At 36.1% G+C, this 25,657-nt stretch overlaps 1 protein-coding gene across 32 annotated transcripts in view; it reads right to left on the reverse strand.

Moving 5' to 3' along the window:
• Positions 1-25,657, reverse strand: part of LOC110999013 (dystonin) — a 215,954-nt gene that overhangs the window by 26,651 nt on the left and 163,646 nt on the right. For all 32 annotated transcript variants that reach the window (XM_022267872.2, XM_022267867.2, XM_045632553.1 and 29 more), the window contains 36 exons: positions 25,509-25,611; positions 25,000-25,107; positions 24,335-24,478; positions 23,915-24,017; positions 23,501-23,626; positions 22,894-23,051; positions 22,579-22,710; positions 22,095-22,207; positions 21,380-21,521; positions 21,041-21,207; positions 20,299-20,458; positions 19,608-19,804; positions 18,649-18,839; positions 18,391-18,515; positions 17,714-17,874; positions 16,824-16,948; positions 16,246-16,445; positions 15,814-16,008; positions 14,917-15,141; positions 14,078-14,212; positions 13,298-13,537; positions 12,722-12,892; positions 12,379-12,573; positions 12,141-12,272; positions 11,805-11,938; positions 11,301-11,493; positions 10,859-11,085; positions 10,032-10,176; positions 9,443-9,562; positions 9,012-9,209; positions 8,554-8,717; positions 4,248-4,347; positions 3,942-4,127; positions 1,181-1,299; positions 666-824; positions 74-305 (listed from right to left, as the gene is read on the reverse strand). In XM_022267872.2, the coding sequence (XP_022123564.2) occupies positions 74-305; positions 666-824; positions 1,181-1,299; positions 3,942-4,127; positions 4,248-4,347; positions 8,554-8,717; positions 9,012-9,209; positions 9,443-9,562; positions 10,032-10,176; positions 10,859-11,085; positions 11,301-11,493; positions 11,805-11,938; positions 12,141-12,272; positions 12,379-12,573; positions 12,722-12,892; positions 13,298-13,537; positions 14,078-14,212; positions 14,917-15,141; positions 15,814-16,008; positions 16,246-16,445; positions 16,824-16,948; positions 17,714-17,874; positions 18,391-18,515; positions 18,649-18,839; positions 19,608-19,804; positions 20,299-20,458; positions 21,041-21,207; positions 21,380-21,521; positions 22,095-22,207; positions 22,579-22,710; positions 22,894-23,051; positions 23,501-23,626; positions 23,915-24,017; positions 24,335-24,478; positions 25,000-25,107; positions 25,509-25,611 (5,725 nt within the window). The remainder of the gene's footprint in view (positions 1-73; positions 306-665; positions 825-1,180; positions 1,300-3,941; positions 4,128-4,247; positions 4,348-8,553; positions 8,718-9,011; positions 9,210-9,442; positions 9,563-10,031; positions 10,177-10,858; positions 11,086-11,300; positions 11,494-11,804; positions 11,939-12,140; positions 12,273-12,378; positions 12,574-12,721; positions 12,893-13,297; positions 13,538-14,077; positions 14,213-14,916; positions 15,142-15,813; positions 16,009-16,245; positions 16,446-16,823; positions 16,949-17,713; positions 17,875-18,390; positions 18,516-18,648; positions 18,840-19,607; positions 19,805-20,298; positions 20,459-21,040; positions 21,208-21,379; positions 21,522-22,094; positions 22,208-22,578; positions 22,711-22,893; positions 23,052-23,500; positions 23,627-23,914; positions 24,018-24,334; positions 24,479-24,999; positions 25,108-25,508; positions 25,612-25,657) is intronic.

A 25,657-nucleotide genomic window follows, 5' to 3' on the forward strand; every position in this document is an offset into this window, starting at 1 on the left:
AAATACTGTGGGAGAAGAACATTCTTTAAATTCACTTATAATGTGGCCGTAATGTCATAAACTTTAATCATACCTCGGGTTTAGTGTGATCAATCTCCTGTCTGATCTCCTGCAGCTGCAACTGCTGGTGTTGAATGTGATGGGGCTGGGCAGCAGGCGGTGGCTGAGCAGCCAAAGTGTCCTCCAGCTCTCCAAGCTGTCCCATGACTGCCTCCAGCTGTTCCCAGAAGCGACGAGCCAGTTCTAAAGCGCTTTCGAGGGATTGGCCACGGTTGTTGCTCGTCCGTTGGACTTCATCCCATAGTCTGTTGATAAATTTGGAAATTATAATTACGTGTTGTGGGTAGATTAGAATTATACCGTACCTGGTGCATGTTTAAAACAATATTTTTAGAAACAATAACCCTACTGTTACGTCTAATCATTGTCATGTTAGTCTTTGGAACCTCAGAATCATGTAGTCAGTAGTCTCTTCAGAATCAAAATCCAATTCGGCTAGCAACTTCTTTAGCTTTATGTAAGTTTTTATCTGGATAGTATAACATTTTCGACTCAACTCAGTCAGTCATCAGTTGAAACCAAGTGGTTTGGACATCTTGAATATAGAACTACTTTTATTCAAGACCAGAAAAATTGAAAAAAAAAGTCAATATTTCATTACTTACTTATTAAGTTTCTCCAGTTTTCCTCTGATATCTCTGACGGCTGGGTCAGTCGCGCTAGCCTTACTCATGACGTCACTCGCCGCTCTTTGCACCGCTCTGTACGCTTCTTCACGTTTCTCTAGATCTTCGATTAACGCGTTGTTCTCTTCGATTTGGTCTCTGTAAACAAATAAAATCGGTAAGACAATCCTATCAAATATAGAGCGTATTGGATTCTAGAAGATTCTTGGAAGATTCATAATTTTTAAACGTCGTTTTTATTCGGTAGTTCTTATAACTCAATCTTTACTTAGAACAAAGTTTTTATTTTATATAAAAATATATGGGTATTTGAAAAGCAATTCCCTATATTAATATCAGTTATTATAATATTACATTGCTGGATCACCAGAGCGGGGGAGAATCTGCTGCGGCAGAAAGCCAGCAATTGGCAGGAGGTTGTTTTGGAGGCCATGAAACTTTTGGGTGGCAGAGCCTGCGGTGTGAGTAAATATTAAGGTAAGCAAAGAACGTACTGTATCTTGTGCGGGTGGGCGGAGACAGGTTCGGCACGCTGCAATTGGTCAGCTGCGCCAGACAGGGCCCGAACCATACCTTCGAGCCTTTCTGCGAATACTGACGACTCTTGGAGCGCCTGAAATTAATAAATCCATTTAATTTTGTTCTTGCTTCGATCGAAACACCCAAACACCGAACATGCTTGTTATTTTTTAATTAGACCATGCAAGAACATCTGAACATCTGTTCATTCTGTATTCTTTTTAAACAACAGCAACACAGCAGTGGCAGATTTACTAGCAAGATGAGTAGCCTAGGGCGTCAATTTGGGAAAAGTTTGTAAATCCGCCACTCACACATAGGACATCAAACTTACATCTTTTTGTGTCAGTAAAATGCCGCTGGATGCGCGGTGTGATGAAATTCACCACCAACGTTATCAAGTTCTCCGGAGTAGGATATCAAGAAATTTATGTTCTTACTCCGGATAAATTGAAAGAGCGGGTGGTAGATAGACGAAATTCTCTCTTACACCTTGTTAGTAAGCACAATCAGTTAATAAGTAGGTTGGTTAAGGGCGGGAACTAACCAAAATCACTTATAGTAGATTTCATTTTATCTCAGTGTGCGATGCTTGAATTAAAAACAATAAATATGCATAGATCCTTCATGTTCCGCGAAACCCTTATTCGTCCATCTCATCTTGCTGAATTTCACCACCAACGTTACCAGGTTCCCCGGAGCAGGATGTCAATCAGTTCAAGTTCTTACTCCGGCGAAATTGGAAGCGCGGGTGGAAAGCAGCCGGGATCCCCATAACACTTTGTTAGTAAGCACACTCGGTTATTTCAATCATGGGGAGTATTATGGAGACGAAAAAAATACTTCATTTTTGTTCCGCAAAGCACTCTTTCGCCCGTCTCATCTCGCTGAATTTCACCACCAACGTTACCAGGTTCCCCGGAGCAGGATGTCAATCAGTTCAAGTTCTTACTCCGGCGAAATTGGAAGCGCGGGTGGAAAGCAGCCGGCATACCCATAACACTTTGTTAGTAAGCAAACTTGATTATTTCAATCATGGGGAGTATTATGGAGACGAAAAAAATACTTCATTTTTGTTCCGCAATACAGTCTTAATTCCGTCTCATCTTGCTGAATTTCCCCACCAGCGTTACCAGGTTCCCCGGAGCAGGATGTCAATCAGTTCAAGTTCTTACTCCGGCGAAATTGGAAGCGCGGGTGGAAAGCAGCCGGCATACCCATAACACTTTGTTAGTAAGCACACTCGGTTATTCCAATCATGGGGAGTATTATGGAGACGAAAAAAATACTTCATTTTTGTTTCGCAAAACACTCTTTCGCCCGTCTCATCTCGCTGAATTTCACCACCAACGTTACCAGGTTCCCCGGAGCAGGATGTCAATCAGTTCAAGTTCTTACTCCGGCGAAATTGGAAGCGCGGGTGGAAAGCAGCCGGCATACCCATAACACTTTGTTAGTAAGCAAACTTGATTATTTCAATCATGGGGAGTATTATGGAGACGAAAAAAATACTTCATTTTTGTTCCGCAATACAGTCTTAATTCCGTCTCATCTTGCTGAATTTCCCCACCAGCGTTACCAGGTTCCCCGGAGCAGGATGTCAATCAGTTCAAGTTCTTACTCCGGCGAAATTGGAAGCGCGGGTGGAAAGCAGCCGGCATACCCATAACACTTTGTTAGTAAGCACACTCGGTTATTCCAATCATGGGGAGTATTATGGAGACGAAAAAAATACTTCATTTTTGTTTCGCAAAACACTCTTTCGTCCGTCTCATCTCGCCGAATTTCACCACCAACGTTACCAGGTTCCCCGGAGCAGGATATCAATCAGTTCAAGTTCTTACTCCGGCGAAATTGGAAGCGCGGGTGGAAAGCAGCCGGGATCCCCATAACACTTTGTTAGTAAGCACACTCGGTTATTTCAATCATGGGGAGTATTATGGAGACGAAAAAAATACTTCATTTTTGTTCCGCAATACAGTCTTTCTTCCGTCTCATCTCGCTGAATTTCCCCACCAACGTTACCAGGTTCCCCGGAGCAGGATGTCAATCAATTCAAGTTCTTACTCTGGCGAAATTGGAAGCGCGGGTGGAAGGAAGCCGGGATCCCCATAACACTTTGTTAGTAAGCACACTCGTTTATTCCAATCATGGGGAGTATTATGGAAAATAATACATCATTTTTGTTTCACGAAACACTGTTTCGTCCGTCTCATCTCGCTGAATTTCACCACCAACGTTAACAATTTCTCCGGAGCAGGATATCCATTAATTCAAGTTCTTACTCCGGAGAAATTGCAAGCGCGGATGGAAGGCACCTGGGATCCCCTTAACAACTTGTTAGTAGGCAAACTTGGTTATTCTAATCATGGGGAGTATTATAGAGACAAAAAAAATACTTTATTTTTGTTCCGCAAAACACTCTTTCGTCCGTCTCATCTCGCTGAATTTTACCACCAACGTTACCAGGTTCCCCGGAGCAGGATGTCAATTATTTTAAGTTCTTACTCTGGCGAAATTGGAAGCGCGGGTGGAAGGAAGCCGGGATCCCCATAACACTTTGTTAGTAAGCACAAACAGTTATTTATTGGCACAACAGTATATTACCAAACATTTTTGAAAAAGGTTAAAATTATCATTATAAACTAAAAAATTATGACACGTGCATTTAAAATAACCAATCACCCTTAAAAATTTCAAACATTAAACAAAAGCTCTTATCCCTCTTACTCTTACCTGTTCCAACTCTTGCTGTCTCTGTCTAAGCTCTGCTTTGAGTGCGTTATATCTCTCGCAGTCATTCTCTACTATATCTTGCACTTTAGCGGCATCATCCTCTCCACAAAGTCTGGATAAGGCTTCTCCAGTCTTCACAAGCTTGTCCACGAGTGGCTTATGGCCGGCGATGGATTGTTGGAGCATCTGAAATTGAAATATATTTAGAATAGTCAAGCTGCTCAGCCCCAAGTGATTCCAGGTCTATAGAGTTTATAACAGAAATCCAGTTATGAGAGAAGTTAACGAAGACGTTTATAAACAAACCTCATTCTTGTCTTGCTGCTGAACGATCTGTTCGGGTCTGAGCGCTGGCATCGCCAACATTTGGACCTGCTTCTCCATGTCGTCCAACCACGATGACAATCTGCAGATTAGATTACAATAAAATAAATATAAAAAATCTCTCTCCCTCCTATGGCTAGAGCTCAACTAATCGCTGAACAGACACGTTTAGGGTTGCCATCTGTTATTTATAATTAAGTCTTGTGCGTTATGTCAGGTAATTGTACTGTATACTTAAGTTCGCATTATACCTCTAGTCGATTTTTTTGTTAACAGAATTTATGGATTGGCGCCGAATTGATGTTGCCACTCGTTTCTCGCCAGCACTTCAAATTGTACTTTACGCTCATAATATGTACTTTAATTGCACTTTTTACTAAGCACAATCAGCTATTAAGCAGGGTGGGCACTAATCATAGATTTGATTGTATCTAAATCTGTGATGGAGAATGTAATGGATACGACAATAATACTTCATTTTTGTTTCGGGAAACACTGTATCGTCCGTCTCATCTCGATGAATTTTACCACCAACGTAACCAAGTTCTCGGGAGTAGGATATCAATTACTTTAAGTCCTTACTCCGGAGAAATTGAAAACGCGGGTGGTTGACAGACGGACGTTACTTGTATGTACTTTGACTGCAAAAAGGGTGGCAACCCACATTTACATATACAAAATATGGAAAAAAATAAAATATTTGATATTGAACGTTAGTTAATGAAATAAACACAGAAAAAGCATTTGTCCAAATTTGCACGTATCTCATAAAACATCAATATAGTTTTTTTAATGTAACTATATTTGAATCATGTATTCCTATTGTCTATAGACAAATTTATTTACATTAAACATTTAAACATTAGTACAGTAAATAGCTTCTCCATGATGTAATTCACCACCAACGCTTTCAGTTTCCCCGGAGTAGGCACTGTCTGTGATTGAAGTATTACTCCGGGGAAATTGTAAGCGCGGATGGCTAGACTTGCCGGATGATTCCTCCTTAATGATCTTGTTAGCATAAATCAGTTCCAAGCTTGTTAGTATAAGCCAAAACACCTGTGAAATCTTACGTGCAGTCAAGTTAATATAAATATAATATAGGTAAAGTGCGAGCGAGTTATTCCAAGCATTGAAAAACCAACAGTTCTTTTGAACTGTGACATACGCAAATGATATACGAACTTAAAAACGAGCTCGTTCAGTGGCAAAATTGATTACAAAGAATCTATGTATAAAAGATAGTTAGTGTTAGTTGTGACTCGAGAATGGCTGAACTGATTTGTATGAAAATTGGTGAGCAAGAGGACGCAAATTGGAGATGGACGGATTTTTATTGTTTCCGTGGTACGTGACTTAAAATGTGGTATAACAAAAGGAAAGAAACAGAAAAATCAATCAAACAACATCAGCCAAAACTGTTTTAAAATGGTATAACAAAATGCAACTGACAGCTATACGTAATGTTATCCATGGTATCGATACCTCCTAAGTATAATGAGTCAACTGACATTTTAGTAATTTTACAGGAGAGCCATTTTAAGGCAAATCGTTTATATTTTTGTGAATTCAAACTAATTCAGAATAAATTTAATGTTTTTATAATAAAGATTGAGAGCTCTTCCTTTGGTATAACATGAGTTTGCTGATTTTTGTTCTTAAATGCTATTTTATGTACATGACTTAGTATACACGGGCGGGACTCAATAGTAAAATGGTTTAACTACCAGTTATATTCATGTACGTTGTACATCAAAATCTATAGTTTACACCAACATTTTGTGGAATATGATTATCTTTTAATTATTATCATCTTACTTTTGGTTAGTTTCGGGGTTTTTCGTCTCACTTAATAATAAAATATTGAAATTACATCACTTGACTCATTATACTAGGAAAGTTATTAGCTATGTTAGAATTTTAAACCTCAACGTATACTGGACTAATATAATTAATCGAGGCTTTTTAATTACTAATTTTATTTCTAATACCCTACGAAATTAATAAAAGCTAGGAAGAAGTAGACTCATTAACAAAAACAACGCATTTTAAGAATTATAATGTATTTTTAGTTATAACTTTTTCAATTTTTAACCTTTTTGTTAATATTATTTAGCCTTACTAAATGCTACAAGTTTAACAATGCAACTAAAACAAATTATCAATGTAGTATCATTAAAGTTTCATAATAAGTAAAAAACATCAATAAAAATAATAGGAACTAAAAATAGTAACTTACGTTAAACAATATTATTAAAAATAATATAAATGTATAACAAAAATATATAAAAAGTTTAGGACGCTCAAAGGATAGCTTTAAACCTTATGGTTTATTATCAAAATGAATGAAAATTTTAAAGATTTAACGTATAAAAAATCAGTCTGAATCACTGTCATCTGCTCCATTAGAGTTTTTTGAAATCAAATTATTAAAAAAACAAATGATACTCCTTAGGAATCACCAGTGTCTTACAAAGATCCATGAAGTGTTTGTACTTATTTTGGTAAATAGGAATGGGTCTGATAAGCTAAAGAAATATTATCTATGTTAAAATTCAACTCTCTTCGATTTGGTGTAGCTTTAGGTTTTTTTACACAATCTATCTACTTGTAAGCATCATCTTGGTAACTTGTTTTATAAAATGTCCTAAATTCATTTTCTGCTTTAACAACTACTTCCGTGACTTTGTTTCAAGGCATTTTAGATCCATCATTAGTAGTTGTCCAGTTGTTTAGTCCTTACTTTGATTTAAAGTCTTTTATTAAATACTGAGACACTTCAATAACTTTGTATGGTTTTTCGTCGGATATGGCAAATCTAAAAGCTGTATACCATTGATAAGGCGTATAAAGCATTTTATCTTTTGTCTGTCTTTCAATTAAAGCATGTATACTGTCGCCTTCATTTTGGGTGTGACCCACTATTAGAAAGCGATGGCTAATATATATGTATACAGAACTTCGAACTAGCTAACAGATACATTAAGAAAACAATCCTATTTCTATATTGGCTTCCACGGTTGTCTGACCGAAACCGGTAATCTTTGACACCTTCACCCACCGTATCTTCTATAAACTGTTGTTGCCATGAAAAACAATAACCTTGTCGAGATTCCAGACTGAATATCGTGAGAAGATAAGTTTCCGTTTATAATAAAAAGTACTAACGTTCCCGTGAGGTACATTAAGACACTTTTGATGATCAAATGCTGCTGTATCTTTTGTTTTCTAGCTTTCTCTTTTTCTTTTAAATGCTCTTCATGCTTTTATTTATCTGCCTGGTTAACTTGCTTGTTATTTTCATAAATGTGACATTGTTCACAAACACCTTTTTTGGGTTTATGAAAACCTATATTGATATTTGTATTAACTGATATTTCTCGATACTGTCTCACGGTAGTCGCTTTAGAAGATTTCCCAAGAACATAGTCTTGCAAACCGATATTTTTGTAGTCTCAATATTATCTCCTTGACTGCTTGGAAGAAACTTATGAAAGGAGCATATTAACTTAAGCTGCATGCGCCCTGGCTGTCATTCATCGTATACTGAGCCAAAATAAACATGTATCAATGCGTCCCTTTTCACGCCCCGCGAACACTGATTCAACGTTATTTGGATCAGTATACAATGTACGATTTTAACAGATGTTGAAATTGATTTAGTATACGTGAAATTATCTCGGTAACTATAGTTCTTTTTAAAAAATTTTTAACACTAACGTGAAGATCATGGTTAATTATGTACGTTTATATAAAAAAAACCAAATACCTAAATTTGTTAGTTGACTCAGTATACTTAGGAGGTATCGGTATGATTCAATTTGACAATTAGAAGTTTTGAAGTAGATCACTTGATGCGTCTATTTCGAGTTTCTAATAGCTTAGGGTGTCACGACCAAGATGATTGAATCTTTCCAAACAAAGCCGTAATGCAGCCACATAGTGGAAGAGCGCGGCAAAAAAAAGCGGTCAACGTGATACGGATGGTATTTTGTATTCTGCCTCGATATCCGATGATGAAACTGAATGTATTTATGTAAATAAATAAAATATAAGATGACATTTGCATGCCTATTTATATGTGGCGGATTTTTGTAATTTATGTAACTAATTGTAAGACTATTCATGCAAATAAACGATTTGATTGATTTTGATTTGAATACCTCAAAACATTGGAGTTTTAGTTAGATAAATTAATTTTCAGTATCCCTTTGTTAGTATTAGCTTCAAGAAATATTGCCTCAGTGTAAAGTGGTGATTAATAAGTATTAAGAATTTAAAAACATACCCATGGTGAGTATCTGCAAAGTGTTCGGCTAGCGGCAAAGCTTGTTCAAGAGCTGCCAGCCTGGCGGCACTGAGCTGGCCGACTTCTTCCATCATCTCCTTCAGCTCTTCACTCCTCTCTCTGATCACACTGGCTTCATCACCAGATTGGCATTCGCGGAGGACCTACAATTAAAATAATCCAATCAGTTCTTCATACTTCCATAAAAAAATATATTTATAATGGAATATAAGATACAGGTATCACTTATTCCACGTCATTAAATTTGAATCTGTAGGCATCCCTACTCATCGGCTCACAGAGGCTGTAGGTCGAGAGAAAAAGCCGGCGTCAAAAACTCTCGGTCTCTTTTAAAATGGCAAATGATCTAACATCAGTTATTTTCAAAGAAATTCTCCTACTTAAGAGAATATGGGCTAACACTGCAAGATTGGTAGAATAGTGAAGCTGCTGTATACCTTCTTAGCCTGACTGAGTAGTTCTCTTGCCCTAACGCGTTGTGCTGCGACGTCGTCACTGAGCGGCCTTTGCTCGGCGAGTTGGGCCCGCAACACATCCGCGGATGCGGCCGGAGGCTCGGCGGCCCTCAACTGGGCATCGGCAGCCCGGAGCCACTCCACCAACTCTTCCATGTCTCCCACTACTTCTAGGGAGCGCTGGAAAGGGTTTGACTTTCAGTACTTGGATTAAGATTACCAAAAAATTATTACTTCAAAAAAATTAAATTATCATGCGCTGTTTAACCAGTGACAGTTCCATATTCCAGAGAATTTGATGACGAACACGAGAGAACAGATTTAAGAATCTACTATTGTAAGTACTTCTTCAGGAGAAAAGAAACAGAAAATTTACTATGACAAAAGAAAGTTAATAGATTGAGAAAACATACCTTCTTGCTAAGTAGTAGCCTCTCAGCCTTTCGCTGCACCTGTTCCGCGATGGCATCGAACCTTCTGTTGTCTCTGGTCACCATCCCTTCCACGTGAGTGGCCCCTTCTCCGGGAGATATCTGTGAATTCACGCAAAATTTGAACGACTGCATTTATTATTTTGTTGTATATCCTGTTCAAAGGTATTAGTATTTTCTTAAGAAATTAGATTTTTAAGCGTCGATACTTAAAATCGCATATAGTGAGTCTGGTAGACTTTGGCATTAATAATAACTGATAGTGTTGTTAAAACAATAAAATATTATATAATCTTTGTAGTATTTTCGTTATGTAGATGTTATCATCAAAGTTAATTTTTTTTACTTAACTGCAATGTCCTAGTCCCAAAAATAATTCAAATTAAAGGGTCGATAACACTATTTTTTTTTCATAGAACATGAGTTAAACAAGCAGGAGGCTCACCTGATGATAAGATACTCTCAATACCAGATGGCTCAGATGTGCGTTGCCATTAAATTGGTACGCTCTTTGAAGTAACAAAATACTATATCTCTTTTATTACTGAAATGAAAATAACACAATAAATACCTGACAAAGCTGAGGTCCGACGACGTTAATATTGTCAAGCAGTGGCCTGAATTCCTGGAGTTCAGCTTCCAGTCTAAGGATGTCCTGTTCCCTGGGTTCCACCGACTGAAGGCAAGTCTCGGCACTTGCCATCCATTCTGTTAGCCTGAAAAGTTTTTGATGTTAACCAAAACTATTCTCATGTTTCTTGTACATTTATAAAAATTAATTAACTTAAATACTTAAATTACAAGTCTAATAAAAAAGATAAAAATGACGTCTTATTTTATATTATTATATAGCCTTTATTGCTGACCCAGTATAATATATTAACACTTATTTAAGTTACATAACCTATCTTAGTCAGATATGACCCGTTTTTGGTAATCAACATGTGGCATTTGAAATGATTTATTATTTTATATACATCACATCAAATGAACTTTCAGAAAAACCTGTGCCTCAGATTCCTGAAACTGTTCCATGATCATTTTCCAATCAAATATTCAAATCGGTAATCGGCCTGCTGTGCCAAACTTCTGTTATACGCCTGCACCATAAACGCTGTACAAACCATAGAGGCAGACATTATAAACAATAAAGCTCATTCTAAACTAACATCTTTTTACAGAAACTTCGTGAAATGGTATCACTATATCTTACTCGCTCCAATGGCCCTCCTCTTCATGAGATCACCGAAACAGGTATATTTGCTTATACAAATATTATACATTTTTAGGGTAGGGTTTATAGGTAAAACATCGTGATGTTTTCCTTCACCGCTAGAGCGAAATGCGCACATACAAAGTCGCACTCTTTTGTGAAATCTCCTACTTAATAAAACTTACTTAGTATGTGAGTTGTACAACTGTTGCACAAGAGGCAACGTGTCAGAGGCCAGCCTGAGCAGGTCAGCTCCCTTCGCCGTGAGGTCATTGTACCGCCGTTGCAGGGCGTCCAGTTTATCCTTGAGCTGTAATGCTTCATCGCCGGAGATGTGTTTCATCAGTTCGAGACCTGACTCCACTGTGCTGTCCACTGCTTGTTGCTTATCTGATATTTCTTCCGTTTTTGCCTGTGAATATTTGGGATTTTAATTATGTTCAATGATTTACGTTCCTCATCAGCAAACTCAATTTGTTTTCCACAGCCCGGATATCGACCAGTATTTAAGTCTCAACTTGAGGTATGCTTAAAAGGAATTAAAAAAAATATCCACAGCGCTAAATCACCTGCAAACTGAGGGAATAGCAAAAAAAATATTTTAGGTCGAAAAATTGTAACACTCACAGCTAACTCATCCATCTGCCGAAGTAGTTTCTCCATATGAACCGGTAGAATTTTCCTCTTCGCCAAATATTGCTCCATGCTGTCCATCCATGCCGATAAGTCCTGGTATGTCAGCACCAAGTGGCGGAGACCTTTACGTGAGTTGTCCAAAAGGTCCCCAATGTTAAGGCTGTGGTCCACCAGAGCTTGGTATCTGCAAAATAAGTTAGTAATTATGAAGAAAGTTTAAAAAAGGTCTAAAAACTTCGTCTTACAATGTTCATGCAAAACGCTAGAACTTTTAAGTATTTAAGTAACATAGTGATGTTAAACGACAGAGGAGTGAGAGATTACTAATAATATTGGTATACTGGACCTCAGAATTCTGTATTTTTTTCATGATTATTTGTCAATATAAAAGGCAAGTAAATGATCAGCCTCCTGTGCCTGACACACGCGGGGGCCTAAGGCAAGACGGTTCCCTCACGATTTATTCACGAACGAAGACGTCTGAAGATTGTTTACCTGTCAGTAGCAAGATGTAATCTGTCGGCTAGTGCAGCCGCTTCATCATCTCCAACCAGGCTCATGAGAGTAGATGCAGTTTCGGTCAGCTCCTTGAATTGGGGCTGCTTTGATAGTATGTCCTCGTGAATGTTCTGCAGAAGGAAAATAAGTTAAGTTTTCTCCTCTTTTTTTAAAGCATATTAACTACACCAAGAATGTTCAAGAAGAGGCCCTGTGTAGTTTTATTTCTGGTTATTTTCTTTCTTACACAAAATATCGTTACTAAGAACAGAATGCACTGTTGATTTCAATCTTTCAATAACTGTATTTCTGAAATTGCTGTAAATATCTCACCTTATGTTCTCTTATCTTCTGCTGTATCTTCTCCTCGTCAGTGGGTACCAGCTCGAGAGCCTTCACCTTTCTCTCAGTCACTCCAAGCCACTCCATAAGCGGTTGTAATTGCTCCTCAAATGTTTTGGCCACCTAATCAAACGTTTCATATATTTAAAAAAGTCTCAATTACTAAATGAAATTTGATAAATTTTACTGAAGTATTCCACTTAAGTATACGGTTTAATTAATGTTATACCTTCATAGCTTGTTCTAGATCCAGCATCCTCTGTTGGGCGCTGGCGGTCAGGCCATCGAACCTCTGCATTAGACCCTTCAGCTGCTTTTCAATCGCCTTCTTTTCATTTGAATCACAATCAGCTGCGACTTCATTGCCCATCGCGAAGAGAGACGACATGGAGTTCTGACGATCCATCAGCATCTTCTTGAGGAACTGTAATATGGATTCAGATTAGTGCAATGCCAAAATTACACATTGTTTTGTTTAAATTTGTTTAGATATTGAGAGAGAGAGACAGAGAGAGAGAGAGAGAGAGTGAGAGAGAGTCATACTTTTTTCGGTGCATTTGTGTGGTACTAACCTTCTGTTCTTGTAACTGCGCCTTCACGACCTTGTAGTCAGCCGAGGGCGGTTTTTGGTTTCGTACCAATTCCTCTGTATCACTAAGCCAACGAGCCAGACCAGCCAAGGCTTCAGCAAGTTTACCAGATTGGAGTAGACCTACGTCGAGACGACGTCCACGTTCGTTCATCTGATGATAAAAACGTCTTATTTTCATCCAATTTCAAAGAAAATGAATTTACTTTAACACATCATACATATTCCTGATACTTCATTAAAATTTACATAAAAAACTCGCTAACTAATCCCTATCGACTGATGGCTTGGCAAATAGATTTTAATAGTGAATAGACATCAGCCAAGCATATCTCTTTCCCTACTGGGAACTGTCCCTACTACATAGCAGTTGCTATAACTTCAAAAAATATTAAAGTATTCTTTCATAGCCTAGGATATAGATCATGGTGGTTTTAGTGGCTATGGGGCCATTGCACTTACGCATCTTTGACCCCCATTACCCGCGTCATTTTACCATCTTCCCCAGCGCCCTATGAATGGGTTTCCCTAGGATTAAAAAAGGTAAATAAACTCTCACCTTTTCCTTCAAATTGTTCCATCTGTCGTTCAACTTCTCCAAATCTTTGTCCAGCTCTTGAGTGGAGACCCCTTGTAACGCGGATCTCACCAGACCTTGACCAATCTTGTTGCAATGCGACACATTTTGACCCAAAGGCTCCACAGTACGTTGTTTGAGGTCGGCGAAGTCCTTTTGCTGTGCCCGAATTTGGTCCAGGTCGGAGGAAACTGGCTTCAAGTTTCGTACTTGTTCTGTTGCCTGGGTGAAACATTTAGATTAGAAAACTGATTTCTATCCCAGAATTGTAATTAAAAATATGTACTTATTGATATGAGTAAGAGGTTATACTTCTTTGACTCAAATCTTTTCAAAAATCTTTGGCCTTATTCTAAGTTTTCTACAAACGATATTAACAATAGAAAAAGGGTATTTAATACATAGATTATCTAGTTAAATAAAGTTACTTTTTTATGATGATTATGCTAAATTCAGTGTATCGGATTTTTGTGACGGTATGCGCGCGCATCGTCAAAATTTACTTTCATTTTTTTTACCGACGCGCCAAAAGAAGTTCAAAAAATCGCATATTTTGTCTGCTTAATATAGCACAAAATTAAATATACATTGGTATATATTATAGATTGTAGTCTATAATTTATACCCTTGTTATAATATGTACATATAGATTTGGAAAATGATTAAAAAGCAATTAATGTAAGCACCCTATACACACCAAACTTTCAATTTTTTAGGATTTTTTAAAATTATTTATACAAAATATTTTTTTAGGAAACTTACCTCATCAATATCGTCTATAACAGCATCGTAGACTTTGTAGAAAGCTTGGAGTTTGCTGTGAGTGTCATCTAGGTCCTGTTCTCTTTGACGAGTTTTCTGTTGAAGCATCCTTAGTTTCTCTTTAAGGGGTGCGATCTGAGGAAATAAATGAAATTGGATATTTGTGCAATAAACGGTAGGCTTAGAAATAATTCATGAGGCAGAACTGTGTCACAACTCCCATAGAGACATAGAATAGAAAGCACAAATTTAAAAATTGTTTATTGATTTGATGTGTTATATAAAACTGTAAGAATTAACAACCATTTTTCTATACGCAAAATCTGAATTGAGATCACCCTTCTTCAACGACACGATTAAAATTACCTAGAACTTAAAGACGATACTTAGAAGCATTAAGTAATCTCTAATGCCACATTAGCTAATGATGAAAAAAACAATGATGAATGATGAACTACAAAATGATTCATAACTACAACATTTTTAGGTCTGGGCAGACCTGTGTTGACAGATTTCTTTTTGTATATGTTTCTTGATCAGTGTTTAAAAATAATTTATGTCTACATTAGTAAGGTACCTTTTTAAATTTCCAATTGGATTTATGTTCATTAATTTGTCGATAAATAACTATTCTGATAGAAGTAAGCTTAATATAACTGCTGATATGGTTCATAATATAAATTTGTGACATAATCACTTTACATAGTCTAATCATTATAATAATGACTTCATTCTAATTCCAACTTTGTTCTAGCACTTTTTATTTATAGTACCTTATGGGCCAATCAGCAGAACCGTGTTACTGAGCAACCCTGCTGGTCTATGATGGTATTACTTACATGTTCTTGCGGCTTGGCGAATTCCGAATGCGGAGAATCGTCAAAGATGTCAGCGGTCCTAGCCGTCTCGTCGACATTTGCTTCCCCACTCTCAAGTTTAGTCCAGAATTTGGAGATCTCGTCGATTTGTGCCCGAACTGTCTTCAGGTCTCGTCCGGGGGGCTTCATGGCGTCGAATTCTTTCTCCAGGTTGGATATCAGATCTTGTGATTCTTTGACGTTATTCTGTTGATTTTTAATTTCATTAATATTTATTTTAAGAGTATTTTTTTAGTTTGGAGACGATATGAAAAATAAGAAAATGGCAAATTATAGGAAGCTATTCAAAACTTTATAAACTACATGTACTAACATATGGAGCTCAAACTTGCACTTGCTAAAGTGCAGGAAAAACTACAGCTGTGTCAAAGAATGATATAACGAGAAGAGAAGAATGGATAAAATAAAGAAAACATAATAAGGAGGAATAACTAAGGTAGCACATGTCACATTGAAAATGGGCGGGTCACAATCAACAAAAACAAGAGGAACAGAAAAGTGGAGCAAGTACTAAATTAAAGACAAAAGTACTAAAGTAAAAAAAAGAAGACAATTTAGTGGAATGGACCAGATTAAGAAAACATGTGATACATAGAAGAGTCGCACAACGCTGATAGTAATGAGGGGTTTTAGAGGACACAGTTATATGATAAGAGAAATATAAATGTTAAAAGTGTAAAAGCATCTAAAATTATGACTATATGGCCTATTAATATTTATAAGGGACAGTTAAAGGATAAGTTAGGTTATCTCAGATAACACAAAAGACAGCCTTGAAGGTCCATAAGAAGAGACTGAACCAATAAAATAAATACTGCATCCGGAAGTTATGGTAACACGTTTGTTATAACGACTCACCAGGAAGTAAGTGATGGCCTTAGCAACTCCAGCCATCTCCTCACCAGCCTTCAGGGTGCTCGTCTCCAGGTCTCGTAGACGATCAGCAAGTGACTTAGTGGTTTCGTCCAATACTTGACGGGCGCGGGCTGCAGCTTCAGGTCCGGCGAATTCATTCGCGATCGACACTATATCGTCTGCTGCCATATTGACGCTCTAAAAAATAGATAGGGTTAGAAACAATCTATCGCAAAAAAATATTTCAAACTACCGTCATATTTTATTTTTGTCTTTTATTGTTCGATATTGCAGAAATAATTTTAAATCGTATTAAAAAAATATATACCAGCTGTTATATTCATTCGGTGGATATGTAATGTTCATTAGTAAATTGAAATGAAGAAAATTTTAGATTTGTTTAATAAAATTTATAGCTAATAAAAATAATGTTACCTGTAGAGGCGCGTGTAATGCGTGTACATGGTCAGTGAGTCTGGCGACGGCTTCTTTAGCAGCAGCAGGCGCTGAGTTTAGAGCTGCCTCCAGGCGTTCCTCGCATCTTGCCAAGGGGGCCTCCACAGCTCGCACTTTCTCCAAGAAGTCGCCCAGTTTTCGGCTTGTGGACTCCAGGTATTCTATTTGTTGGAGTACCTCTGCAATTTAGAATAAACAGTTTACCAATAATTCATAACTTTTGGTTACTACCAACTTAAAATTAAAAAACAAAGTTTTATTTGTGGCTTTCCATATAAAAATGGAACCCCGTTTCTAAAACTTATCACTTTAGAATACTTTGTTAACATTTTGGCCAAAATCCCACCTAATGTGAGATGCGGCCTATTGGAGGGCAAGCCTGTCCAGGAGATGCCTATTACATTGCCACTTGCCTATATTTTTCGTGCCTTATCACGGATCAACCAGAAAGTACGCAATATTTTTATCTCGATAGCTTTAATTATTGAATTATTTTTTATAAAATTTATTTTAATTTAAATTTCAGAATTAATTGTTTCAAGACGACATTAACTAACCGTTGTTAATCCTGTCCCACTTTTCCTTCATACTATCGAGTTGATTCCTCACGATCTCTTGGTCGACGTCACACGCCGATATGAAGGTTTCACCCAATGTCCTGTTATTTTCGTATTCACCAGATCTAATAAAAAAAATATTACTATCTTAAGAATAATAAATTTGATTTGTGTTACAATATGTTGCCTTGTCTAAATCAAGATATTTTTTTCCAGAAAACGGAGATTATTTTGGGAAATTTTATTTTGGAGCTACTAGATTAGAATTAAATGTGTATTTACAAAAATCGGTATTCTTACAACGCAACATTAAATATCTATCTTAATTTAGAAGTAACGATTGTTTTTGTGCAAAAATTGAGCGGCCCCTGGGCCCATTTGGAACGCACGAATCCGTAACTCGTACGTGTGTAAGCACGTAGTATATCTATACTAATATTATAAAGAGGAAAGGTTTGATTTTTTGTTTGTTTGTATGAATTGAATAGGCTCCGAAACTACTTGGCAGATTTGAAAAATTCTTTCACTGTTGGAAAGCTACATCATTCCTGAGTGACATAGGCTATATTTCATTTTCAAAAAAAATAGGCATCCTTACTAAAATTACGATAACATTATCATTTGTTTATTATTTGATACAATTCTAACAGATGGCGCTGAGTTAAAGGTAGTAGTTTGGCAAGACGACGTTTGCCAGGTCAGCTAGTACATACATATAATAAGTATTTGCAAATATACTATTTAAAAAGTTATGCCTTCGAGCCAACATCTAACCGATACTTGCTCAAATAAAATAAAAGACTTACAATTTGCGCTAAAGACGTACGCTCTCAAACAATGCAAAATAATCTTTCAAATTCACGAATTTGACATATCGCAAGATAGTATACCTCTTCCAAACATCGTTCCTGATGTGTTGCAGGTCTCTCAGCTGCCTCTCAAGTTCTTTGCGAGTGAAGGCAACAGCTGGTAATTCCCGGAGCTGCTTCTCAGCCTCAGCCATCCAAGGCAGGAAGGACTCTTGCGCTTTGTTATATTTACGATAGTGTTCCTGGGGAGATTAAATTCATGTGTTATTTCGAGATTTCCATGGCCAAGATTTACCCATAAAAAAAGAAAATAACTCAATGTCTTCAAATCACTACAAGTCACCAGGCTATGCCCTGTGTGATTGAATATCGTTATTTAATTAACTGTCTAGAGATACAATTAACTTTTTGATTGAACTACTTTACTACGACATATATATTACCATACTTCAGCGGAAATTATAGTTTTGGATTCTCGGGATTTGTGATTGCATTTACTTTCATTGTGTACAAACATTTAATATAAATTATATGTACATATTTTAAATTCTCAGATCTGTATGTTGAATTAGTTATTATATTTTTATTAATTAATTATTTAAAAAGGAAAAAATCACAAATGAAAACCATCAAATTCAAAGAACCGGCGAGTCAATTATGAAATTATTATAAGAAAAATTGCACCAATTAAAAAAAATCCTAATTTATTTCACTAATAAGCCATCAACAGCTTAAAAAAGATGTAAAATTAATCTTACCATAGCAGTTTGCAGTCTGTTGTATCTGTCGACAGTCTCTCTCTTGAGTTTCTCCCACTGGCTCTGAATCCTGTCCAGATCTTTACGGAGACCGCTGAACGCTGGTTTCTTCTCCATCTCACGACCTATACGACAATACATATACAAACTATCTCTCACTCTTTTCGCAACATAGGTGTGACAGAGACAGATATATTGGATTACATAAATATCCGAATTAAAGAGGTAAATAAAATTAAATACATAATTATAGCATACCTTTATCTAATAACATAATAATCTCATGTTCCCTCTGCGTAAGGCCCCTGTAGAGTGGTTCGTGTGTGTCTAAGGCCTGTTGTAAACGAGGCTTGTCGGCGGAGACGAGCAATCTCGCTGGTAATGTGCCTAATTCAGATTGTAGCCAGCCCAATGTACGGGCAACGCTTTCTTCTACGTTGCGACCATCCCTGTAGAAAATACTTTGTTTAAAACGGACAGAACCTATCATATATCTTTACTAATTTGCTAAAAAGGATATTTAATATTAAGGCTCCAATGAAACAGTCTCTATTAAAGGGGAGAACTCTGTTCTTGTGTGCTATTTTTTCACTCATCACTTAACACTTATGTGCACTAAATAGGGTAGAATCATATGAATTTAAGAGCTTTTGTTATGATATAAATGTTGCCAAGTTACACAAGAGTGAAAAGGACAAAACACGTATAAGCTATGTGTGGCCTATAGTACTTTTGTTAATGAAAGTAGATTTTTACAGAATAATTCTAATGCCTATGTCCAACAGACGTCAACAGGCTGAAACGAATTAATGAACGAATAACAAAAAGCAAAGTCTTTTAATTATTGAAATCGAAAATTAATATAATTAATAAAAAATAAAAAAAACAGTGGCGCTACAACTTCTTTAGGTCTTGGCCTCAGATTTCTGAATGTGATTCATGATCATTTTTAAATCTAATAGGCAAGTAGGTGATCAGCCTCCAGTGCCTGACACACGTCGTCGACTTTTCTTTTGAGTCTAAGATATGTCGGTTTCCTCACAATGTTTTCCTTCACCGAAAGAACTTCATGGAAAGTCCATTGATGTACAGCTTGGGATCGAACCTACGACCTCTGGTATGAGAGTCGCACGCTGAAGCCCCTAGGCCAACACTGCTCTAAATAATTATAAATAATATATACTAATATAATTAATAGATGTGAATATCGAACTTACTTGAGTGCTGCCTCAATTTCCGCCTTCCGATTATCCAATTTCCGCTGCAACTGGTCGTATTGCCTCACGGCAGCTGCAAGTTTGCTCTGGATGTCTTGCCTTGAGCTGGCATCTCCCAGAACTTCGGCCAATGTAGCTCCGGCTGCCTCGAGATCAGCCAGTAGGGGACGCTGGCCTTCCAGTTGGCGTTCCAAATTCTGGAAGCGAAGACAAATATAACATATTATATTTAAACCTTTAGTTATAACTTAATACATTTCACTCGCTGGTGTAAGCTTGTTTGTCCAAATTAGCATCCTTATTTAATCAGAATTTATTATTATGCGTAATATTATAAAATACTTATTAAAGGAATAGTTTATACTGCTGGGAAAATATATTAAGTATCAGGAATCGCTTAGCAGTTCCTTGAGTAGGACATGCACAGCTCACGGCACCAGAAAAGGGAATTTACTTTTTTTTAAAGTTCAAAAGAAATTTGAATCTTGTCTAAAAAATGGACATACGAAACAACACAGTTTTAAATATCACTCACCATCTCATCTGTATTAATGTGATTAATCAGGCAATGTCAAAGTACGATGTTATTGTTTTGTGTAGTCTGTGACTAGACGGTCAATTATTATAACCTCTTTTCTAATACGATATGTTTTGTATTGAAAAAAATCTTTTAAATCTTTTATTTACTTACCTCAACTTCCCTCAGCTGATCAGCCGGCTCCTGTCTTGTGGTCACATCGTCCAATTTATCAGCGATGTTGTGTAAGGCGTTTCTCAGCCGTTCCAGGCCTGCGTCGAATTCGCGAGACGTGTCAGCTGCTGCGCCTAGGCTGTCTGCGCGTTGTTCCAGTCTAGAAAGAAATAATTAAACATTTAACTTTGTATGTTCTTCTCAGAACAAGACCTTCTGGAACGGATGGCGTAGTTTTGCTCTTTCGCGAATTTTGTAAACGTTTTTGACATTCTTAAGCACGCCCTAAGACGTATCTAAATTGAATAAATGAATTTTGATTTGATATGACAAGCATTTAAATATGCCAAAATTAATTATTTTGAAAAACCATGCAATTTTTAAAGAAATAACACCAAAGAATTTCTCTCTCTCTCTAGATGTTGGAAGTATATTTAATTTAGACTTTCTTAAATTAGATACTACTTTGTACAATAATTTTTATTTATCTTTTCCTTTCGTAAATGTTTGAACCTTTTTGTATCTATTAGGGCCATCTTTGGCTATTTTTATAATAATTGTTTTTGTTATATTATATTACTTATAAATAAATTATTATTATTTTTGTTACAAAAGTGTAACAAAAGTGATAAAAATATATTTAAATATTTCATGAATCACGTAAATGTATGTAAATGTGAATTGAAAAGAGATCAAGATCTTTCTATTTGAAAGAATGAATTATTAAAAAAAGATTTCTCACTTGTTAAGCAGATCGTTCCATCTATCCTGAAGGTCTTGGACCTTCTTCGTCAATCTCTTAACATCTGGATCATCATGAGGCAGCTTCTGCAAAGCTGATCCGGCCACATCCACCAAATGCGACAGCTGTGGTTGCTGACTTCGGAACTCTTCGCGAAGAACTTGGACCTGGTAATCACAAACAATATTCTATCTATAGCTATCGATCGAGCTACGTTTACAAAATCTAATTCAATTATAATTAAATGAAATTAATAATATTGACTTTTCTCGCTTGCTTGGAAGGATAAGTTTTCCCAAATCACTCTTAATCAAGAATGTATACAATATATTCCTTTACCTGTTGAACTTGAGTCTGGACCATTCTGGAGTCTGAAGAAATAGGTCCCAGGGCAGTCATCATGCGCTCCTTAGCACTGAGCCAGCCTGACAGACTGCTGTGTGTGTCGAGCAGATCTTTCATTTCTTCCATCAGTTGAATCCTAATGATATATTTAATTATTAAACCATTCTTTTGCGTCGGTCACCATTTTTCTTACAAGAAAAATAGGAATAGGACTGAGAACGCTCTTGGCTAACTTTTTTTCTATTTCATCGATTATAATAGCTGATCATAATTGAAGTATAAGCATTGATACGTTAAATAACAAATCAGTTATAAATTCCAATGCAATAATATAATATTGTATAAAGACGTAAATGAATTAGTGGCGCTAAAACCTATTTAGGTTTGGTCCTCAGATTTGTGAATCTGTTTCATGATTATTTGTTCCGCAAACAACGTGGTGATACGCGAGAAATATAACAATATATTATATTATATCATGATTAATGTTCTTATTCACAACAAAATATTCGTTTGAAAAAATATGTTTTTCTTGGAATTTATAGTTTTGTATTGTGTAATATAATAAAAATCAGTATTAAGTAGATTGTTTTATTATTAGTTCGAATTGTGACGACGCGTTTATTTCATTTAGTATTTTTGATGAAGTGTAAATCTGCGAGATTTTTTACTATTTATAATTATAAAAATCCTTATGTCTAGAACTTACTTCTCCTTAAAAGCATCATGCAGTGCCTTCCACCTGGAGGCGACATCTTGTAATTCGTCGTGTAAGCGATCGGCTCCTTGTACGCTTTGCTTGCGTTTCAACAATTCACGCACCTATAACGAATAAATTATGTTAAATTATGCAAGGACAGGAATAATTTTTAACATAACACTGCACATAGACCACAAGTATTTTTTAAATTATATGAAAAATAAATGAAAATGTGTTTATCCTGTGTCAGGGTTCCCAGCTTCTCTATGACAAATTCAATTATAAATTCCTTAAAATACATTTATATATAAATTAATAACATCTTTTCTCTTATTATTTTTATTTTTGATTTTTCATCAATACGCCTGAGTACATGAGTGATTGGTTGCAAATGTGTGAGGGAATCTAAAAAATCATAAATCAATGAAACGCAAAAGTCATATAATTATATTATTAATATTCTATTTGGATGATATAGTCTTCTTTGCCATACCTGTGTCTTAGTAGAGTCAAGAATGCTCTGTTTCTCGTACATTTCTTCTAAGACAGCGCGTGCTTGTTTGATAGTCTTATCTGCCTCCTCCTTGGTGGTAGGTACTGATTCCTTTGGCAATTGTCTTTGTACCTACAGAAACCAAAAATTATGTTCAATGTTATTTTGTTCTCTATTTTCATATATACCAATTTTTAAATATACTTTGACACTAGTACCATGTCATGGAAGAATCAGAGTTTTTGTAAAACCAATTTTATCATTTACATACATAATGAATAACAATGGACCTATTAAGGTACCTTGCAGACCTACCTTGTCTAAGAAGTTGTTAAGTGTTCGGAAGCTATCTAGATGACGTTTGACTTCCTCCTTCATGGCGTCCAACTCGCTTTGTCTATCCGAAAGCTTGGCTCCAACCAGCTCATACCGGTTGTTGACTTCTGATACTTGTTGCTGTACTGGAGATAGGTCTGTAAAAAAATTAAATAAGGGAAATTAGTTTATTTATAGGTATGAATTAAATGAAATTATTCTAGTATTGTCTTTTATTAACATAACTTTTACACATTTAAAGAAAAACACTTTTTTACGAATTATAGTTATGTATTATTGTATTTAAACATATAATTATTTGGACATAATTTTAAATTTAAACCGACGTTTCGCGTGCTTTACAGCGTGCGTGGTCACGGTGACTGAAGACAAAGGTGTTAAATGTCAAAAAGTATTACAGCTGCAGAAAATGTTGTGTTATCTGTATTTATTTCCCCGGAGTTGGTATCGACTAAAAGATGTAGGGTTTTTGCAGAAATTGCTCACGGTGTCCTCCATTTTCGCGGATTGTTTATTTTGAGATTTTAATTGAAATAATTCTACTTTACATTTTAAGTGAAAAAATAAACATATACAAATATCATACCTTCAAGATGGAATCCATCCTGGCTGGAGCGTCTCGATGAGAAGCCACTGGACGCTGAGTGAGCTGATGCAGGACTTATGACTCCACCCTTTCCAGGTGACGGCGATCGTGTATCTAGGGTTCGACCTAGAAATGATAACAAAAATAAATAAAAAATCTGCATCTGCACAAGATGTTTCGCGACTTTCCATCTAAAGTTCTAATAAAGCAATAGCGTGTATTTTTTCTCGATCTCCCTTTCTCACTCTCTCTCAATCGGTCTCAATCGCTCTCTCCCTTTTCATAGTCAAAAACGCTGCACATGTTCGTGACGTTCCGTAAAAATTTTACCCTCATACGCCTAAAGAAGTTTCACTTCAAAAAATGGTTATTGCAATAAATTCAGCAGACAAGAGCTATGATTAGTCTACTTACTAGGAGTATGTCTCTTTGTGGGGCTGTAGACGTGTCTTCTCCTCGGAGAATCGGCTCGATCACCGCGTGACAACGCCTCATAGGCAGCACCGGCTTCGTTTAACTGAAATAACAAAAAGGTTTATAACTTCTCTAAGCATGGCAGATCTTTTAGCTTTTTTTATTTATTCAAGTTTACCACATCTTGCATAATACTATGTCTACGTTAAAATACGTATACATGGTGAAATAAAAATATCACTAACATTTTTAAAGTAGAAAAAAAAAACAAGAATACACCGGATTAGGTACGAAATAGGCGCTTAACAATACTGTATTTAAATTTTTAAATATATAGGTTTCTATTACTTAATTAAAATTAAATATAATAGTGTCGAGTGTTTAAACAAAAAAGAATTTATTTAAATAATCGAATAATACCTTATCGATAGTAATAGAGTAGTCCCTGTACTCCTTAGCCAGTGGTCTGAGCTCGTCATGTTGTTGTTTGATGACGTCCATATCTATCGCAACCGGACGCAAGTGGTTGATGCGATTTTCGATGCTTTGCAGCCATTCAAGGACCTGGATGAACCAACATTTAGATTAATTCTTTTACGAAAGAAAGAAACAAAGAACACTCTTCCAATTGACATAATCCTTTAAACTACTGCTGTATAAGAATACCTTCTGTTTGAGCAAAAGACAGGTTGAGAAAATGTTGCTTAAGATAGTAAATTAATGTAAAAGTTTTAAATCGTTAGTGATAATTTTGTTTTTAAGAATTTGTTTATAGGGTTATATATTAGGCCTTTGAAAGGAGAGTAGGAAAAGTGTTGAAAGTTTAATTTTCCTTTTTTTGTGTAGCTGATATGAAGGTTTGCGTTGTGTGTGATGTGGTGTGACTGTTTACAACAAAGGAATATCGATGTGTAGTCGTTAAAAATTTTTTTTCATTATATGTATATCTTACAAGTTATCCAAAATATATGTAAATTTTTGTAAACATAATGCTACAAATGAAAAACTAGTAATATTTGGTTATTGAACACAAAAAAATGCATCCATTGCTTCAGAAACATAAGTTTAAAAAAAGAAATACAAACCTGTGAGCGTAAAGTCTCATACTGGTTGAGCTGGTCCGACTTCTGTTTCGACAATTTCTGTTTCTCTTCTAGCGAGGTGTTGAAGTCACGCCATTGGTTCTCTATGGCCTGCGATAATATATTTACTATGATTGATAATCACTCAAAGCCAAGTTAACTTAAAGACCTCTATAGTACACCCTGTATATGCGACTCTCATCCCTGAGGTCGCGACTTCACCAATGTGCTTTATATGTATGTGTCGCAGTAAAGTAGTTAAATGAGAGAGGTAACTGTCTAGAGCTTCAATTAACTCTCTGATTGAACTACTCAGACAGATAATTATTTGTCAATCTAAAAAGCAAGTAGGTAAACAAATAATTGAACAAATAATTATCATACAAGTTGTAGTAAGAATGATTTATTTAATTTAAAATTGAACGTGCAGTTCTTCAGACCTTTATGATTACTATAAAAAAATTAAATTGATATTTAATATTTTTTTTTGGTTTTTATGAATGTTATTGTACCTTCATCCTGTCTCTGACAACGTGTGTGTCGGTTACATCCTTCTTAGCAACCAGTTGTTTGCCGAGACGAAGACATTCCTCTACTAGCGGCATTTGCTTGTCCCTGAAATAAATTTTTTTTCGTACTACCCTCTTACTTGTAACAAAAT

Source organism: Pieris rapae, chromosome 20 (assembly GCF_905147795.1).
Source record: "Pieris rapae chromosome 20, ilPieRapa1.1, whole genome shotgun sequence".
NCBI lineage: Eukaryota > Metazoa > Arthropoda > Insecta > Lepidoptera > Pieridae > Pieris > Pieris rapae.